The sequence below is a fragment of the Struthio camelus genome, chromosome 24 (assembly GCF_040807025.1).
Source record: "Struthio camelus isolate bStrCam1 chromosome 24, bStrCam1.hap1, whole genome shotgun sequence".
In the NCBI taxonomy this organism is placed as follows: Eukaryota; Metazoa; Chordata; class Aves; order Struthioniformes; family Struthionidae; genus Struthio; species Struthio camelus.
The window spans coordinates 7421536-7441428 of NC_090965.1; the positions used below are offsets into that span (position 1 = coordinate 7421536).

General features: G+C 50.2%; 3 protein-coding genes across 13 annotated transcripts in view; all 3 read right to left on the bottom strand.

Moving 5' to 3' along the window:
- Positions 1 to 4753, bottom strand: part of ELK4 (ETS transcription factor ELK4) — a 34000-nt gene extending 29247 nt beyond the window's left edge. Inside the window, exons 1-2 of one of the 3 annotated variants that reach the window (XM_009672226.2) lie at positions 4613 to 4753; positions 3880 to 4136 (exon numbers count right to left, since the gene is read on the bottom strand). Coding sequence is in view for 1 of the 3 variants with exons in the window: in XM_009672223.2 (XP_009670518.1) it covers positions 4613 to 4699 (87 nt within the window). In the remaining 2 variants the exon portion in view is untranslated. Of the gene's footprint in view, positions 1 to 3879; positions 4416 to 4612 lie in introns of those variants that run through there. The other 2 variants (XM_009672223.2, XM_009672224.2) reach the window with 2 other exon arrangements.
- Positions 4571 to 13222, bottom strand: LOC104142340 (Krueppel-like factor 15). The gene is made up of 3 exons (XM_068918283.1): positions 9754 to 13222; positions 7751 to 8813; positions 4571 to 4973 (listed from the first exon to the last, which is right to left on the bottom strand). Exons 2-3 carry the CDS (start codon positions 8704 to 8706, stop codon positions 4796 to 4798), a joined length of 1134 nt encoding a protein of 377 aa, XP_068774384.1. The 5' UTR covers positions 8707 to 8813; positions 9754 to 13222; the 3' UTR covers positions 4571 to 4795.
- A 2144-nt stretch (positions 13223 to 15366) lies between these two features.
- SLC45A3 (solute carrier family 45 member 3) overlaps positions 15367 to 19893 on the bottom strand; it is a 37023-nt gene continuing 32496 nt past the window's right edge. For all 9 annotated transcript variants that reach the window (XM_068918274.1, XM_068918271.1, XM_068918276.1 and 6 more), the window contains one exon: positions 15367 to 18796. In XM_068918274.1, coding sequence (XP_068774375.1) covers positions 18341 to 18796 — 456 coding nt within the window. In that variant the 3' untranslated portion in view covers positions 15367 to 18340. The remainder of the gene's footprint in view (positions 18797 to 19893) is intronic.

Consider the following 19893-nt stretch of genomic DNA (forward strand, 5'->3'; position numbering starts at 1 on the left):
CTCCTTGGCAAGAAAACTTTGAGCTTTAATGCTTAGCCATGGCTCCAGCAGAATCATATCAGCTCTTCATGCCAGGACACATGGAAACAAACAGTGGGCTCTTGTCCCCTTTCACTTGCAGCCTCAGGCCGAAGAAGTGCTGTTAAGCCACTTGAGGGTTAAATCCTTGCTGATATGGGCTGGAAACCTTTTCCTCCACCTGTTTCATGTTACAAGGTCTGACCTTTTGTTAATCATGGGCCTCCCAGAGGAGGGAGGGCAGAGAAAGGATCTGGCCCAGCTGGTGGCTGGCTGGCGCAGCCGCAGAGGAACGCTGGGCTGCTTCTCTTTGCTCCTGAAAACGTTTGCCTGTTTTCCAGCAGTACGTAGTGTGCTGGCGCCTGTGCGGCCCCGCGTGTACAAAGGCCCCTTCCTGTTCTTCTGAGACAACTCAGGACTCCGGTTTGCTTGCTGCCACAAGCCAGTTTCTGTTGCTTAACTATCAGGAGAAAGTAGGCCAAGAATTGCATTTGCCCCAAATAGGACTGGACACTGGGAGGGAGAATCATCAATACAAATCCAGTTCTGGTTTTACTGGGACAAAAAAAAAAAAAAAAACCAAAACACCTAAAGCTACAAGCCAATACAGGGATACGTTTCCAAATAGGCCTTAAAGCAAGCTCAGGATTTGCCCTAGCCCTTCTCTCATCGCTCACACAGGAGGGACAAGTGGCCAGCGCTGGCCAGCGAGCACTACCTGGGCTGCCGCTTGGGAACCTCAGTGCCCGCCACCTGCGATGCTACAGATCAAGGGCTCTGCTCTGAGCCCTGCTGCATCCAGAGCCACAGCTGCAAATTTAGAAACATTGTCTGAATTCCTCTTTGTGCTCTCCTACATCCTGCCCTGCTGCATTGCAACTCCTGTCTGCTTGCATTTAATTTCGTAAAAAGCACTGCTTAGCAACCTGACAGCCTTTTCACTTCAAGCACAAAGCAACCAGCTCTTCCCATTCCCCCTCTACCAACAAGGAAAACCATGGCAGGCACGTGGCCCAGTTTGCTTAACAGCACCATCTGGGACAGAGTCACAGTTATAATCCCTGGTGACACGAGAAGTAGATATACCTCTTGGCAACAAGGGTATATTTTTTGTCAGTGGGAAGACAGAAGAGTCCCACTCTTCTTCATGCCCTCCTGCTGCCAGAGATCTCTGTAGCTCAGCAAAGCCAGTTTCTAGCGTGGAGTTACAACCTCACTGGAGCAAAGGATAGGTAATTGCAGAGCCTCCAAGAAACCTTCTAAGCCATTTATTCAAAGTCCCCAGAGGGAAGCAGGTGAGACTATAATACACGTTGCACAACAGATTCATATCTAGGGTATTTTATTTTATAAAAATCTCTCCCCTCCCTTTGTGGTCTGTTTAAAAGGAATGGCAAAACAGATCAGTTAAGCTGCAAGTCACCACCGCCAGCACTCCCAGCCCCGTCTTCCCCAGCGAACCCAGCCCTGGGACCAGCGTGGACTGCATGGGAGCTGCCTAGCAAACAAGCTGCTGGAGAACCGCCTCAAACTAACAAAGAGGCGCAGCACGTCTTGCTGCATGGTTTGGAAACACGCAATCTCCCTAGTCGCCTTCGGCTGCGAATGGAGGGAGGCAGGATAGGGCAGGTCCAAAAGGAACAGGGAGTGCTGTGAAAAAGTCAGGAGCAAGGGAGAAGAGCAAAGGGGGACAGATAAAAGCACCGGACAGGCATGAGTCATGCTGGCGTACAGCCTCCAAAGAGAGCCCTCAAGGAAAGAGGGTATGAAGTAAATTCCTAGCCAGGCAAAAAGCCACCAAAACAAAAGCCATCCAAAAATAGGCCCTCGCATACCTGTCTCCTCTGGCTCATCATTAAAGCTTCAGCATTATATGAATTGAAGTTGTGTCTCCTGCTGGCGTCTGGTCTCGGTTGGCCAGGCCGGGCAGAGGTGCACCGGAGAGCACTCACCTTCCCCAAGCCAGTTCAAGGCATAGGTCTCCAGCTAATCCCTGCAAAAGCTGCCTTCCTTCCCCAGAGGGGAGAGCTCTCCTCAACAATCAGCACGAGGGCTGCAGGTCTTAAACAATTCCACTTACACACACGGGAGAGAAACCTCGCTGCAGGCAGCTCCTTCCATTCAGACTATCCACACCTACCCACTTATGAGCTAAGGATGAAGGCGCTTGAGCTGGGATCCAGAAACCAGCCCTCCCAGACCTTTGGGGAAAGCTTGGATCTGAAGTCAAGCAGCATGGCTCCAGCTATGTCTGTTGTAAACCCTGCTCTCCCGCCTGGGGATTAGGAAAGCAAGCAATGCAGGTGTTCTCCAAGAAACACGCAACCCATGCACGCCAGCTTTTTGGAAACCTAACAGAAGATCCATTACTTACGGCTCACACTGCAGCTCTTGCAGCTGGGTAAGCCACAAGTCGGTTCCCCGCTATGCTGCTGCTGGAAGGTAGCCAGCAAGCCTTCGTTCAGCTGCTAGTCTGCTTGTTTTTAGAATAAAGAATCCAAAACCCAAGCAAGCTTTTAGTAATGTCTCTCCTTTGTGGAAACATAATTTCTGCACACTAGAGTTTCCACTTTAGAGAAACTTTTGCTGTTTATAGAGGCCAAAGACACGGGGGAAGCGAACCCTTCTCTTTGCTTGGTGCTTGTACAGCACCCAGCGCTACGAGGGTCCTGTGCTGCAACCACGGCAACAGGAGAAACATTATAGGGCCCTTCGGCACCCTGGAGAACCTCCAGGTGGAAAGTACCCCAGCCCATTTGTGTAGCATCATCACCTCCTTCACGGGCAGCGTAACCATCCCAAAATATTCCAGGCAATGAACAGCAATAAATCTAGGACTTTCAGCTCCCTTGTTCCTTTCCCTGAAGTCACCCTGGGCTAGCTTCTCAACAAAGCTGCAACAGCTCCAGTCACCGTACTGACAAAGGAGCAGCCACCAGCAGCAAATATCTCCAGCCGCATGACGACATCAGTGGCATGTGTTTTCAAACTACTTCACAAGTTTATGTTTCTCATACAGAAGTGTTATGAGCCCCACTTTATAGACAGTGTACAGGGGACACAGAGGAAGCAACTTAATCTAAAGCCCTTATGCGTGGCTGAATTTGTACAAAACTGGGTGCAGTCTCAGGGTGGCACTCCCTCCTTCCCCTCCGCTAAAGCTGTTCTCTGTAGGGAGGCTTGGCAGCAGCTCTCAGAGATACTGAGCGGGGGGGCACAGACCTGCACCAGAATATAAGGGAAGCCCTCTCCCCCATTCATGTCTTTTAGAAATGCCCTGAAATCAGGATTGATCCTTGCTTGGTGTCTCATTCTGGAATGTTTCTACCAACCCTTAGAGTAGGACACAATATCCATCCCCTCCAGCATGGCTTTTTCCCTCTCCAAAGTCATCACTCAAAAAGGGCTCAAGTGATCAGAGAACAACCTCTTCTGCCAAACAGACATTCTCTCTACAGAGGGGAACAGAGTTTAGCCGCCCAGCTCCCCGTCCTTGTCTTGGGTACACACCAACACTTCTCACCAAAGCCAGCTCAAGAGTGGCTTGAGACAAGCGCATGAAGAAGACCTGCCCTGGAAGAGCAGTGGGGCAATGGCATTACTACACAAGCCCACCTGAATTGGAAAGAGCCCACAGGTGCTAAAGACCAGCTTAAGGCATGCTGGCAAAGTCATGTAGAAAGGGAACAGTGCCTGGCTTTGCAAAGGGCACGACCGCCTACCTCAAACTCCTGACGCTTATTCTTTGTACAAGCACCTAATTCCCTCCCAGATGTTTGCAGAAGCTTGGGAACTTGGCACAGTAGCAAGAAGCAGGCCTTTGATTAACCAGAAGTCAAACACAAAGAGGACGTCAGCCACCTGCAAGCCACACTGCTCCCTCTGAACAGTGTGTACAGCTCTTCTGGGGGTCCGTACACATCAGCGTCCGTCCGCACTGATGTTCCGTCATGCCAGCATGTTAGAAAAGACTTTGCTGGTTCTGCTTGCGTTTCTCTTGATCCACTTTCAACATGTACCACACTGAGCAAGCTGAACAGATACGTTCCCGTCCTCACACCATGGCTGTAATGTTTATTGCAAAGTCACGTTTCCCAAGGGCTCCGGTGTACCTCGTGCTAGTCAGGTGAAAAAACACCAATACAAAAAGGCAGAGTTAGGGATGACACAGCCAGCGTGTAGACCACCCCGAAAAAGCCATCGCCAACGTCTGCCTTCAGTCCACCAACCGCCTCACAACATACAAACACAGTTCTGCCCACCTGGGCATGCCAACCTGCCACAGAGGCTCAGGTACACTGGTTTCTGAGCGAGTCCCGCTAGAAGGAACCCCTTCTAGCTGCCCTGGCAATGCTGCAGGCCAGGGGCTCTGGGACATTGGTGCAGATCATGGCTGCAGCAGCCCGGGGAGGCATCACAGTGGGGATGAAGAGCTATAAGCTATTTCTTGCCTGTCACACTACAGGAGGCAGATCCTGTGCAAAAGGACCTTTTAAAGCCATCCTCTGCCCCAACCCAAATTTCCCTACACACACATATGCACCTTGTTAACTTAGATTTTCATCACATATATTTAGAAGAGGCATAACAGTACCAGTGCCACAGGCCCTGAATTGAAGTCATCCTTGAACAGAGGTAGAACACTGGCTCTTCTATATCTGTTAAAGGAAAAGAGAGTCATTTCCCCCCTTCGTAAGAACAGTGTTTTTGGCGTTCCCTTTGTCTGGCTCCTGGGCCTCCTGGACTCAGTCTCACAAGAAAGGATGAGCAGCAAGGCTTAACTCCTGCTGCCACCCCGAACTGTCCAGTGGCTGTGCTGCTGGCCCCGGTGGATCTTCATGTGTTTGGCTAAGTGGTCACTGCGGGCAAACTTCTTCTCGCAGGCGGCACACTGGTAAGGCTTGACACCAGAGTGGGAGCGTTTGTGACGGGAGAGTTCATCTGATCGGGAAAACCTGCAGAAGAAGGGAAGCATGGTGGATCCAGCATTCACTGCTAGACAGCCCAGGAAATGCGAGGACCCTGGTAACTGGGAGGCTGAGGTGCATCTCTGCCACAGACTCTTGGTGGGACCCTGGACGAGTCACTTCTCTTCTGCTCTATCCAACCAAGAGCAAGGCACACAGGTACCCCAGGCTCCTGCTGGAGGCAATGGTAAGAAATACACCCCTCCAAGGGGGAATTTAGACAAAGGGAAAAGAATTCACCCATGGAGGTCTTCATTTCTTTACGCTGATCTTAAAAGGACAGTGTTCACCTACTTCCTTCCTTGATTTAGACTCGCTGAAAACCTGTTGAAAGCTGACAGCCCCAAGGCCAGACACTGAGACAAACTGCTTTTTGGGGTATCAGCCCAGATTGGCAGTGGCTAAAGGGTGGAAAGACTTTATTGTCACTTTGCACATCCAGCCAGAAAGGGAATCACTGCCGAGAGAAAGCTTGTTTTTCCTGAGAGAGCACTGATTCTCCTTGCAAAGTCAGCGTGGCAGAGTGTTCTCACCGTCAGCCCGGGCTAGCTGGGGAGCTGGGGAGAGAGAGGCCGCCTGTGAGCTGATTTAAACATCAAGCACAAAGGAGGAAAAGCGAATGCAGCCAGCCTCCAGCGGAGAAGCAGAGGTTTCCATGCAGAAGCAAGCTAACTACTGTTCTTCTGAGGATGTAGTAACAAGGGCCGCATGAATACCCAAAGTGTCCATGCTGCTTGTCTGTGTAATTTGCACACCTGGAACAGATCAGGGGAACAGCCTGGAAAGTCCCTTTAATCACATGCATGTCCCCACTTAATTCTCCTACACCCTTTCTTCTACCTGGCACACACAAATCCAGACCTAGGGGCACCTGCAGCAGGTGAGCAAGTTGATCTGCAGCTATTTTAGGAGTGCCATCTCAATGGTCCTAGTATCACAAGGCCTAGGAGCTGATGTGACTTTAGCATGCTCTGCATGTCCAAGTATCCAGGGAATGCTGGAGAGAAGGACTGGGCAGGATCTACCCCAGTTCCGCTTCTAAGGAGCCAACACAGATGGCAGGAGTGTTAGGATGGAAGGGTTTCTCCATCTGGCTGAAACATGTCTATGCAAAGAAGCATAAAGCAAGGTGCTTCAGATATAACCTCAGACTTCCAGAGGTAGGATTTCAAGCTCAAATCTGGTATAGTAAATACTGCACCTGCTCACAAAAGGCTTTATGAAAACTAAATGTGTCCCAAGACCATCTTTGGATCTTCCATTAAAAACACTGACTTCTCTCCAGCTTTGTTGTAAGAAATGAGTTCCAAGGTCTCAGCTCCCCATAGTAAGCAGAGCCAGGGGAAGTGACATAAGAATTTACAGTTAGGGCCCCATCTAGTGAAGGGAGCACAGCCTGGAGAACCTCATCTGCAGCAGAGTATGTCGCTAACAGTGTAACTGCTCCCACGGAGGGGGAGGACAGGGCAGCAAGTGAGCACAGTAATTCAGCAGACAGCCTGCAGGCTGGGTCCTGCTTACAGGATGCTGTGGTGCAGGCAAGCACCGTCCTTTTCCTCCCTCCCAGAGGGAAAAGCTGTTCAGGCTGACTGCTGGGCCGGGATCAGATGGAGGAAGAGACAGGTGGCTGGGCGGGGAGCGACGCTGATGCCTGTGAAGTTGCCATGCTCCCTTTCCTCCATCTCCGGGCTCCTCAGCCAGGTGCAGGAGGGTATGCCTAGCAGTACTGGTTGGTACTGGAAAAGGAGCTGATGCAGTAGATAGATGTCTACTGCAGGGATAGGTGAAATGGGGGCACAACTGCTGATGGCAAAGGAACAGCAGCCTGGCAAGAGGCAGTCCTGAAATTCAGATCTAGCCTCACACCTTCTGAAGCTTCACTACCCTAAGACAGAAGCCATAACGCACCATCTGGGTAAACACGGCAGTGAGTGTATGCCAAAGCATTGCCTAAGAAACCAGGAAAGCTCAGCACTGCCAGCACCAGCTTTCTTTGCGATACGCTTTGAGATCTACTGATGAAAGGTGCTACGCAAGACCTGAGGACTATTAACTCTTCTTGCCAAAGGCTGCACTGAGCATCCTGCCCCCAGGACAGGTACGCAGTACCAGGAAGAGAATACCAAAGCACAAAAAAATTCAGAGAAGCACAACAAGACTGATTAAGAAAATAACGACCATCACAGAGCAAACAGAAGTAGAGCAACATGGATACATGCTACTGGCCCACAGATATCTGAAGGATAGGAGCAACCAGGGCAAGCAAACAGCAAGACAGAGCAAAGTGACGCTAAACAAACATAGAACTACGTATTGGCTCCTCAGGAAGCAGTGCAACTCCTATTATCTGGGGCAAATATTAACAGGAAAAACCATTTGTGTAGCCCAACTACAAAAACTATCCTGAACTAGACAAAGAAAGTGTGCAAAGCCCCAAATTACTTGGGAAAAGCTGGATTTCTAGAGGGTATTTAGGCATCCAGTTCACGTCTCAAGGGAGACTTTGAGTGTTTGGTACAGTGTCAGACGTGCTTCTCCAACTGGAGTTATTCAGCACTTCAGATTAAGTGAAAACTACCCAAGTTGTCTCAACAAATTTTTCTCCTCCAGTCCTCCTTACACTCCTTACTCACCTCTAAATCATTGGGGAAAGAAAATTTTATCCTGTATTTTCACTACCCGAAAGCTCTCCTGAATCCTGACAAGCAACAAGAGACCTTTGGCAGGGACGCCTGCTCGCCCAGAGACCTGTGGCTTCTACTTACCGCCAGCCACAGTTGGGCCAAGCACAAGTGTAGGGTTTCTCCCCAGTGTGCCGCCGGAAGTGAGCCTTGAGGTGGGAACTCTTGGTGTACATCTTGCCACAGCCCGGATGCACGCACTTGTGGATGCGAACGAGGGAAGGGGAGGCTTTCTCAAATTTGGTGGTTGCCTTCACCTCCTGCTCATCCCTTGGAGTCCCTGGTTGCAGGGCAGCCGGCAGGGGGGCAATTTTGACATACTTTTGGTCCAAGATGGGCACAGGGTGCTGGATCTGAGGAAGGAGGGCCAGGCTTTGGCCGTGCAAGCTGATAATCAACTGGGCCACCCTGACACTACCCATAGCACTTTGTGTTAGCGGGCTCCCACTGTCCATCTGGAGAGGCTGGATTTGGAGGACAACAGGAATGCTCCCAGCAGCTACTGCCTGGCCGCTACCATCAGCTGTCCCTTCTGGCTGGGCAGCGATCAACACATCTCCTTCTTGAACCATCCTGGACACAGGCTGCTCCCCAGAGGTGCCTAAGCTGATCTCAGATTTGATCTTGAGCTTTCCTCCAGGTGGGAGATGCTCTTTTGCTTCATCTTGGAGGAACTCAGCCTTCTCCCTCAGGAACTCCTCAATCTCCTCCAGGGTGGGAAAAAAGTCCTGGGAAAGATTGCTGCAGAAGTCAGGCAGCTTGAGGTGAGACTCACAGACAATGATTTGGGGTTTTGCATCCTCCTCCTTTCCCCAGGACAGGGGGAGGGAGGTGCCTTCAGAGCGGCTGGTGCTGCCTGGAAGGAGATGGTCACAGCCTTCTAGGTGGCTGGAGGCCCTCTCACTGCCAGGCTCTCGCAGAAGGGATGGTGGCATGCTGCTCTGCAGAGCACCTGCAAAGCTCTCTAGCAGTGGGGATCTGGCCGAGCTGGTCAAGGAATCTGAAGGGGGTAGCAGCTCTTTGCAACTCACAGAGACCATCTGTTGGCTTGCTTGCTGTGCCCCCACAAAGCTCTTCGCTCAGCTGGGTCTGGAGCCTCTTTGAGAGCTCAGCTGGGACTCCTGAGGCTGGGAAAGTCTTTGCCCATCTGCAAGGGAACACCACCAAGGTTATTTCCAAATTAAAGAAAAAAACCCCCAACCTTTGAATAAGATGGATTGTGCATAGAAAGAGAACATCAAAAGGAGTCAGTGGCTTTTGCTTGTTTTAAAGGTTCCATTGCTCAAAAACTGACCATTTCCTTGTAAGAGAATCCAAGAGGCTGCAAAGAGATAGATTCCTCTCAGAAGCAAACTCCTCTGGCAAGTTTATTAAGGCAATAATACCCTATGAAACACTTTACACTCTTCCACCTAACTCCCTGTTATCCCTGCCGGAGGGCAGGTATGCACTGCTAGATGGCAGAGAGGATGTCTTGTGGCTTTCGACGAAGAACTAATCGTGGTCTATGAGAGGGATCTGATTTCTCCACACTGCAAACATTGGTATAACCACAACCTAATGGAGACTTATCCAGGTTAGATTAGAACCAACCAGTTTGGGAACTGATAACAAGACAGCCAGGGGAGTGCCCACTGCCAAACTGCTTGGGGCTCTGTGCAAACGCCAACTGGAAGTATTCACCGGCAGCCATGCTGCTATGGTTATGCTGGCTATTGGTACCTTAACAGGCAAGTTTAAAGCCTGCCAAGGTCCACCCAAGCTGCAGTCACACCTTCAGAAAGCAGTGCAGAGAGACAGGGCCCTTCGAGACACAAACATTACGTTTCTAAATAGATAAAAAAGTCCACGATACCCTTAGGTTAGACCCATGCAGTCTCCTGAAAGCAACTGGTCTCCCACAATTCAACACATTAAAACCCACAGGCCCTGCTGTCGCTTGTATGGTTAATGTAGTGTCTAAGCATCCACTGAGCTCTGCAGAGCAGGCACTCGCCATCTCTGCCCCGCAAGAGGGCAGCTTGGGGACTGCGTGCTGCTTCTGCAACACCTAAACCACTCAATGAAGGCACAATTTTTTTACTCACATATCTAGACTTTCAGTGCAGAAGGTGAGTTTCCAAAAAAAAGAAACTGTGTGCCGGAGTCACTTGTGAACCTTCTCCAGGGTAAAAGAACCCATAAGATTTCTGCAGAGTTGCAAACCAGTCAAGCCAGTCCTTGTGATCACTGCTTCCTTAGGGTCCTGGGAGCTGAGAAAGGGAAATTTCTGAGAAGCATTCTGGATTTAACATAAACGCTTTTCTCTTTAAGAGCAAACAATCCTCACATAGTTCAAAATCTGCTAAGAGCAAGATGCCATATTGCTCAGTGCCATTTGCAATGCTGCCCACAATCTGTCTCCAGCACAACTCTGCATCAACGTTTCATGCTAAGTAGAGGCCAACACTACTCATACATGAGGCAAGAATGATGTTTGAGCCACCCTCTACCTTCAGGTTTTCATCCTAGCGCGGACTCATACTCTGAACCATCACCTTCAAGGCAATACCCAATCCCACCCCTTCTTCTACCTCTGTTCCAATTTTTTATGATCTCTTTCTGGTCTCTGCTTCTCTGACTCTCTCGTCACCTCCTTCCATGTGCTTCACAGACTCAGAACAGCCTCCCCGCCTCTGGCAACCATACACTTCTGTTTTCTTCTTCCAGAAAGTCTTAAAACCTGGTTTTCCAACATGCTCTCCTTGCAAAGCAGCTCAGGAAGTCTCTAACCCTTCAGTATGCCCCCAGGACAAGTGAATTAAGAATATCAGCTCCCTAGCACAGAAGCTTCATTGAGTACATACCTTGCAAATTCAGACTGAACAGTTCTGTGGGGCTAACAATGTGAAAAAAAGTGCAATCAGAGGGCAGGAAGGATGGTCCAGTGATTAAGCCACCAGCTTGGGACCTGAGGCGACCTGAGCGGGGCTTCCTGCTCCAATGCAGATTTCCTGTACAACCTCGGGACAATTACTGGAGTGCTCTGGTCCTCAGCTCCCTCTCCAAGGGGGGGCAAGAGTAACATCCTACCTCACTGGGCAGTGAGAAGGGGAAATGTGTAACCCTGCGGGGTGCCCCATTACTAATGGACTTTCAGAGACCCATTAGACTTGTCAGTGCCTCATCAATCCAAAGCATTTTTGCAAAATGCACATCCATCAGTACTGTTATCCCAATGGGTTAATACAAGCAAGTGCAAGAAAACAGAGACCAAACTTTAGCCTTCACTGAAGAATACTGCAAGACAAGGTCAATCTGATTTTCAAGCAACACTTAGCATTTCTATTCCTATAGTTTTTCAAATCTCTAAGAGCACTCAATTACCCTATGAAATCAGCAGATGTGCAGATTAAGCACATGGAGAAAAAATAATTTGCCCAAGGTCAGCCAACAAGCAGGAGCTGGGAACTGAACTGAGGGTTACAGCTTTCCTCTCCAGTCACTAAACAACACAGACACAAAAAGCACCGGTAATCTCTTCAGAACTGTGAATGACATTCATGCCACCAGTGCAAAACCTTGACTCTCAAAACCTTTCAGGGACAACCACAACCAACATGATAAATAAGTATTTAAGGTGCTGGCAATCAATGCTGCCTGTAGCGCACCCCTTAACCGAGGTAATAAAGGGATGCCCCATGCTGTGACCCAGCCAAGGACAAGCTGAGGCTAGCATGACACAGCTGCCCCAAAAAACACTGCAGGCAGGTTGCAGCTGCGGAGAGCCACGGACCAGGCTGGAAACCCCCGGGGCTGAGGAGCCCGACGCTGGCACACGGCCCAGGGCTTAGCAGGCTTACTTCATCCCAGGGGAAAAAATAAAAACCCCTGTTCCTGGCCACCCCCAGCCACTGTTTCCTCCGCGGCAGCCCCCGGGCACCCCTTACCGCTCCCGTCCATGCTGGCACCGCTGCTCTGCACACGGGGGCGGCTCCCGGCCCGCCCCGCGGAGAGCTCGGCTCCAGCTGCCGGCCCCATTGGCAGCCTGCATCCGGCCCGGCCCCGCACTGCCCGGCCCCTCCTGGGGGTCACCCTGGCAGCTGGAGCAGGGTCCCTGCAGCCCCCATCACCCTGCCTTTTGGGCGGCAGGAGGAGCGCTCCCAGTGTGCATGGGCTCTACCTGGAATGGGCTCATGTCGACTTGTCTCCTGCTTTGTCCGAGCGCTCAACCTGGTCCTGAGGAGATGCCTTGGACCTCTGCAGTTTGCCGTTGTCTCCATTCCCAATTAATTTATGCTGGGAACAGTCTGGACTTCTCCAACCGTTCAGAAGAAAAATTGTGTCCTAGCAGGTGGGAGCAGTAATGGTGGCTGCTAGCGTTAGGAAACAGGTTTTCAGTTCAGCAGGAATATTTTGGCAGGGCCATACTGTTCAAATGCTGCACTAAGTTAAAGAGGTGCTTAAGGTCTTCTGTCCTCGTTGTGGCTTTGCAGACAGCCTGTGGCTTCACATAACAGAGTACTAGAGGCTGAGGATAGCCTTGGGGCTGCCTTTAACACACAGCCTGAGCCTAACTCAATCGTTCGGGCAGAGCAGACTGCAGACCACCTGGACGCGTGCTTCTGGCAGTAGCAATAGCCTTGCAGGCACATGGGGTCATTCTAAAATGTCTAGTTTTCCTTACTACTTCACAGGAGCCACACGCTCTACAACAGAAAAGAGCACAGTAGTAACAAGAATGGCCACATGCTGGTCCACGCGTGGGATAAATGCACTGATCGGAGAGAGGAAGCATGTTTTCCTCTGCTCTCTCAAAGGACTTGTGGGCATTGATGGTAACGTTTGAGGTCAGACATTCCAAGCAGAACAATTTTGAGGGAGACAGTGTCCTTACAGAAAAATGGTGTTTCTGGTTGTAATCTGCTCAGAAGAGACTAGCCTTACCTACTACAGCAAGCACCACAAAGCCAAGGAAGTCAGTATAAAAATTTCTGTACTTTTTAAGAAACATGAGAATTTGAGCCTTTTTCAGGATCCCAAACCAGAGTAAGGCTTCATATATAGATAAAAAAACCCAGTAAAGGTGCATGGTCATTTGGAAATGGCAGCTCATAGCTACTCCTGCAATATGCTAGTGTGCCACTGGGTGTCACTTACCCCCATGTCTCAACTTCACTGTCTCTGAAAAAGGTGCTGATAATATATAAATTCCACGCAGGGACTGGGAAAGATCCAGCTCTTCAAGATCCTCAGATACTAACGTACTGTGACACTGCAGGGTTCAAACTCAAATAGCTTTGACTTGCTCCATTTCACAGAATTACTAGGGGCAACAAGAGGCAGCAACTCCTCTTCTGTATTTGTACAGCACCCAGTGCAATAGGTGCAATGCTCGTGCTGGAAATGCATCAAAGCAAGTCAGAGGTAACAGCAGCTGGCTCTGCACTTCGTTGTCCACCTGGTCAGTGGAGAAAGAGGAAAGAAACAGCCGGTCTCAGCAGCAGGTGTGTTGCGTGCGCAGAGATGGTGCTGACCTGCAGCACGGGGAGCCCTGCGGCGCCCCCGGCGCCTTTAACATCTGCCCGCAGCGCGGAGCCGCCCCGGCCGCGGCCGCGGCCGCGGCGCCCACGGCGCCCCCTGGCGGCCCTCTGCCCTGCCGGTCATTTAGCGAGACACACGGTCGTCCAGCTTCAAGGCGTCTTTATTTCCTCCTTTTCATAAAAATTTATAATAGCCCTCCTCTTACACTGTATCCAAAATATTGACTCTACTGAATAAATAAAACACGAGCATCTTGCAGGCAGAATATGATCTCAAGAGAGAGAGAGAGAGAGAGAACAAACAGCATTGAAACATCCTTCCCTAACCTAATTCACAACAGAAGGCTCACATTAGAAAACATCTCCCCTCTGCTCCCCACCACCCTCCAAAGCCCCATCTCACAGCAAGGGAGCGAGAGGCATAGCATGGTTCACCTGGGAGGAGCAAGCAGAAGTGCAGCTACTACCTGAAAACAGAAAAGCTCATGGCAACACCCTCTGAAGAGCTTGTACCAATACCTGTAAAATGTACAGTATAATCAAGTCCTAGAGAGATTGCTATGTTCACACAGGTTTTATCAGCATGTAACAGATGTGCTTACCTTTACCAGAACATGCCTGTGTCCCTTGCTGGTCTATATGTGATCCAGACACAGAGAGGCTGCTCTTAACAGAAGCACACGGGGTTAGCCAGAAAGGACAACCTTACAGAGAAAGGAGTCTCAACATGCCTTCTGGAAAATGCCTCTCCCATGAACCCCAGCAACAGCCTGAACTAGGAAGAAGGGCTGTTGGCAATCACAGAGCCCAAGACGTTGTGCTAGAGGACAGGGAATATCAGGACAACAGCCTGGGCCACTGCAAGAACAGTAACGGCAACGTCCCTCATGGCCTGGGGAAAGGCAGCTGCTGATGGCCCCAGGTCGGCCAGACCTGAGCTCTGGCTCCGCAGCTGGCTCTCACAACATGGCTGGGATCAGGGTGGCGTCAGGTTGCAAGCATGAAGTGTTGTGAGTGCTTTCTTGAGGATGGGTCAAGGCCAGCTCTGCAGGCCTGAATCCAAAATATTAGCTGGCGAGGCAGCAGCAAGAGGCAAGCTCCCACCCACTCCCAAGGCAGCCAGATGCCAAAGGCCTGTGTCCAGGGCTGAGCTAGCTAAGTCCCAGCCAGTGTCACGTACCAGCCCCTCCTATTGTGCCAAGCCTCAAGACTTCCCCGAAACTACCTCTTCCTCCAGCTCCCTTGCCATGATCTCTCCCCATCCTTCTCTCAGAGACCACTGCTTGACTTTCTTCCTGAGCTGGACTCTTTGGCAGCAGGCTGCTCCCCGGCCTGCCTACTGCCCATGACCCATGCAGGATCTGACTGCACACCAGCAGCTTGCTACGCTCTTCCTCTCCTGCTGCAAACAGCCACTTTCTTAGGGCGAACCGCCCAAGTCTGTTTGGGCCTGAACTCCCATAGGGGACAGGGTTGGTAAAGACAGGGTTGACCCTTGGCACACACTCCTTCCTGTACCCATCTGCCCACCGTGTTAGTAGCTGGCAGATGGCCCAGCAGTCTTCTCCTGATGTAATAGGAGGGTAAGCAGGAAAGGAGCAATTACCGAATGCACTGGCTTTCACTCCAGGTGAAAGGCTAGCAAGGTGTGTGCCAGGGCAGGGGGGACACTTGGAAATCAAACAGTCTGTTGGTGGATAATCACATAGCTCCTCTCGTACTTGCTGAACCAGCTAAAAGCAGAGTACCACAGCCAGAGGACAAATGGATAAGGAGCCCTTGCTTCAGACTGGGTCAGGTCTCTCCAGCTGGAGCAGAGAGCTCAAGAGAACAAGCTCTATTATCAGTCAGGTCACAGGTCAGACCAAAGCGGGATGACTGCTGCCCATCTAGGATGCAGCAGCAAAGAGCAAGAGCAGCTGCGGAGGAGTCAGAAGTTCAGCACTCAATGGTCTTTTCCAAACATAAATGAAGTAAATGCAGCAGGCATCTCCCCTGAAGCATATCTGGATTATGAAAGAACTGGACAAACCCAGTCTACCCTCTCCTATGACTAGCGAGATCAGAGCCAACATTCTGGATGTGGAGGCCAGACTTGCAAGGAGAGCTGGCTGCTGAGTCCCAGATGCAGTGCAGTGAAGGGGACGGGAGAACAAGGAGGCTGACTGTATGCTTGATCTGCCAGTTAAGGACAGGTCCAAGGCCAGTGATCCCAAGTCCTGCAGTCCAGCCAATGCATAAAGCCTCCTTGCACATACCATGAGCCCAAGCCTACTCCTGTCTACCAGCTACGGCCAGGCTACAGCTGCACCAAAGCCACCTGCGTGCATGGAGGGCAGGTCAGCCAGGAAACCTGGCATGCTGCAGCTCTGTCCTCTTGAAGAGGAGATACAGGCTATGGATCAAGAACTGCAGCATCTTGTTCTCTCACATTTCAAGTCAAAGGATGTTATAAAACAAGGCTGTCTCATCCTCCAGCCCTTTGCTTTCTCAAGGATCACTTGGATGTTCATAATGAAGCATTCAAGGACTTTATCATCAAACCCGTACACCTGAAGTTTGGTATGGAAGAACTTTTTAGGCCCTTCAAGAAATGGCTCAATTATCAAAAAGCACCTTAGCAGCCTCTGTGTGTGAAGGCTCCCCACATTTTATACAGAGGAAGAAAAAAAAAAAGGTACCTCAGCACTCAGGGACCTGTTAGAAAACCTTGGTTAGAGGTTACTGATCAGCGGAAGCATTCACCTAAGAAACACCCCACCTTTGGCAATAACATTTTGCCTCAAAAACTTCCTCATAAAGCTTCAAGTGGATGAGAGCAAGGTAGGACGGGCAGAAGAAAAACTGTTTCCACAGATGGTTAAGCAGCTGCCAGATCCATTCCCAAAACAGCTGTACTTCAGCACACAAACCTCGGTGTGGGAAAGGGAGGCTGGTAGGCATATAATTTGAGAGGAAATAAAACAAAAACAGTCACCCTTTACAGGAAAGAGAAGTTTAAAAAACTTAGGAGAAGCCCTCTCAGGATCTGTTTGCAGACAGCAGGGGAGTAACCCTGCTTCCATGCCAAAAAACAGCCTGACATGACCTTGCAAAAATAGCAACATTTTGCCCTTCAGCAGAGCCTCACCAGTGGATCTCACTGCCCACACTCCTCCACAGCAAATTAAGAGCATATTAGTCACAAACACTTTGTTTAGACCAGCCAAAGTTAAGGACTGTTGTCTTTTGTAGAAACTTCTTCTGCAGACTTGCAACCCAGCCTCCAAGGGCCCAATTTATGGCTCTTTCTACACATTGCTGACAGAGTATGGATCACTTCAAATTCTAAAGAATTCTATGGGCCAGGATCTTGACTCCCACTTGGTGTATGGGTAATCTTCAAGTGGCAGAGATCGGCCATCAGCAGAATTACTCCAGCTGCTCTGCTCACCTCAGGCACAGGACCAGCCAGAAGCGCACACAGCTGCAGCCAGCCTTTTGCCAGAGGAAGATGACTCATGTCTGTGAGCTAAACTGTCTAAACAATCCAGGAGCATTTTGGTCCCACCACTATGGGAGCAAGAGACACTTTGCTTTACTCTATCAGGTGACCTTGTTTATGCTGTGCCCTGATAAGAATCTTGACTCCTGTCTGGAAATTTAAAAAAGTATAACATAGTAAATGCATAATGAGGATCAGCAAACCACAGGCACAACTGGCCCCAAGAGTTTCTGTCCTACTACTTCTCTTGTCCAAAACACCAAGAATTAGATTTACACTGCTCTGAAAGCAGCTGCCATAGTGGCTGTAGGCATCTTTCATCCTATCTACCTCCTGTTTAGGACACTGTCTCGATCAGGCTGCCTGGCTGTGCTGACAATGCATTAATTCAGCCAACATGCTGAACACTGGGGTGCAGTGGGCTCTGCAAGGTGCCCTCCAGCCTGCCAGCAAGCATAGCCCCAGCCCTTTCTGTTTGGAAGGAAGGGTCTGGTCTAGAAGGTTGCTTCGGGGCCACGTTTTGCAGGGAACGCTGACACAGCCAGCGACTGACGAGAGGTAGCTACTGAAGCACTGACTACTGCTGAGTTCAGCTGGCCATCAGGGACAAGCAATTCCTCCACCTTCCTCAGGCCTGGTATGTTTGGTCCTGAGCTCTTGGGATGACCTTCTAGGAGGCATCTCTCTGTTTTACTTCATCATTATAGGACCGAAAACCCTCAGAGAATGGCTTTTCCTTCTGATGTTGCTGCATCTTTTTAAGACCCAGATGTAAAAGGCGAACGACCCAGGTGTAGAAGCCTAGATCTGTTACAAGGCACTGGAAGAGAGAAGGCTACACTTCTGAGCTCTGAGGAAGGCAAGATCACAGTTAATCAGAACTATGTGGGGAAAGTTAGAACAGTTGGTTTAAAAAAAAAAAAGTCCTTTCCATCTGATGAATCTCGGTACATAGGTAAAAGATAAGTCACCTTTTGGAACTGGTCCTAATGAAATGTTATTTGTTTTTCTAAAACAAGGCATAACAACTTTTCTCCTAAATTGGTTTCTGCCAGCCAGAACAGAGATTGGGAAGGGCTGGAGCACATGTGTACACATAGGCACCCCGCTTTGCTCCCTGGTTACATCTTAGCCACCCAGCCTTTTTCAAAGCAAATCTCCTCCCAATGTCCTATTTGAAGAAGTATTACTCAAGAAGTTGAGTAAAACTAGAGCAAGCAGAGGAAGAGGATCCAACTACAAATGGAAAACAGCATAGTCAATGATCTCTTCCTCCCTTCCCCATACCACTGCTTCTCCTGCTCAGCTTAGGTAGAATTACACAGGAACATGACCCGTTTTTAAAGGAAAAGTCCATTTCCTTTCTCTCACCCCTACAATCTCCTTTGGTGCTGCTTGTGCAGTGCTTTCCTTTGATAAAGGCACCACGTAAAAAGCACTGATGGTCCGAAGCACAATGCCCCGATGCCTCATATTTACACCTGAGATAAGCTCTGCTGCATCTCTCCTGCCCCCAGCCCAAGAACAGACCCCTAGGGCTCCCAGAAACAGCATGGGGAGAGCACACACAACACGAGGCTTCCCACAAGTGGCTATGTGAACGTACACACGTGTCTTGTTTGGCCACACACAGGCACCCACCCACGTGCTGCCCCTGTGTCTTCCACATCACACTGAATACTTGGCCATGTCACTCTTATCAAAGACAACTTTGGTTGCAAAGTAAATGGCTATGAGGCCAAAGCCAGCAGCTGATACCATGTAGGCAGTCACTGACTGTGTGAACTGGACGATAGACCCCATGATGAGGGACGGGACAACCTGAGAGAGGAGGAAAGCACTGTCCAAAATGGCCAGGTCCAGACAGATCCCTCGGCCAGGGGCCACAGAGTCCGGATCTCCCACCATCATCATGAGTGAGACCTCACAGGAGGAGCTGACGCACAGGGCCGAGCTGGCAGCTGGAGGAGACGAGGAGGAAGAGGAAGAAGAGAAGAGGCCTCCAGAGTGTCCATTCTGGTAAGGCAGCTTCTGGCTGGAGAGAAGGCCTTTAGGGAAGACCGATTTCTTGTCCAACTGAGCTGTGTCTTCCTCCTCTTTGCTTTTATACTTATGCAAAAATACCTAGGGGAAAGAAGGAGGGCAGGTGAGGAATGAGGAGGAAGGGTGGAGCCCAGCAAGCAAGGTGAGAGCAGGTGGGATGCTGTGTATAAAAAGAGTAAAAACAGCCTGGGCTTTGTCTATGCTGGGTCAGGGCTGTCAGAGGGTAGGGAGTGCCTGCAGTGAGCCTGACCCATGTGAGATGGCCCCCAGCAGCCAGCCTGCCTTTTCCTGACTAGCACTGGAGTCAAAGCAACCCTGACTCACTGGAGGAATCTGTCCAAGTGGTGCCTTTGTTGTGTTCAAGCTTTGCGGCTCAGCGGAGCGCTGCAGCCCAAAGCCAGTCCAGGCTCTGCACTTCGGGACGTTTTACTCTGAGCTTTGGGCCGTCACCTCCTCACTAGCCACCAGGGGAATCAGTCAAGTCATGCCAAGCAAATCAACTGAACTTTAGAGGCCTGGCCCTTTCCCTGTCACCAGGGAGTTAAATGGCCTGATTCCCAGCTCAAAGTGGGGAGAAGACAACCCAACCTCACTTTCCACCAGCTTTATCATGCCCTTCTGCGGGACTGAACTACAGGGCAGCAGCTCCAGTTCACCCCATCCTGAAATTGGCTGATACACACTTTCAAAATAGCAGCGAAGGGTCAGAGCCTACTTTGAACGTACCAAGGGCTGAACAGTCCATTCCAGGGCTAACAGCAGTGTTAACAAGGTGACTGACTGAGAACTCAAAACTTTCCTGCAGAGCAGCCCTAAGGGCAGATGAACTGTTCAGAGCCAGCCCTTGCCTATCCAGAATACTTAAAAGCAACACCAGCTGAGATGGCACAATGCTGGGACTCGGGAAAGAGCTCTGTTCTCAGCTCTGCAAGAGGCCATGCGTGACCTTGAGTGAGTCGCCTCATCTGCCTGAGCTGAGCCTCCTTACTCAGTCTAGAAAAGTGGTGAAACAATACTCTTTTTTTTCCTCACCCTTTCTTTTTTGCCTTGCTCTGCTCAGGCTGTGAGATCACATGGGCATGGCTCACTCTAGCAGTATTCACGGAGAGAATTTGGTTCAAAAAGCTCTCCATATTAACACCAATAAATAATGGACAGTCATATGCAGAGAGCAAAAA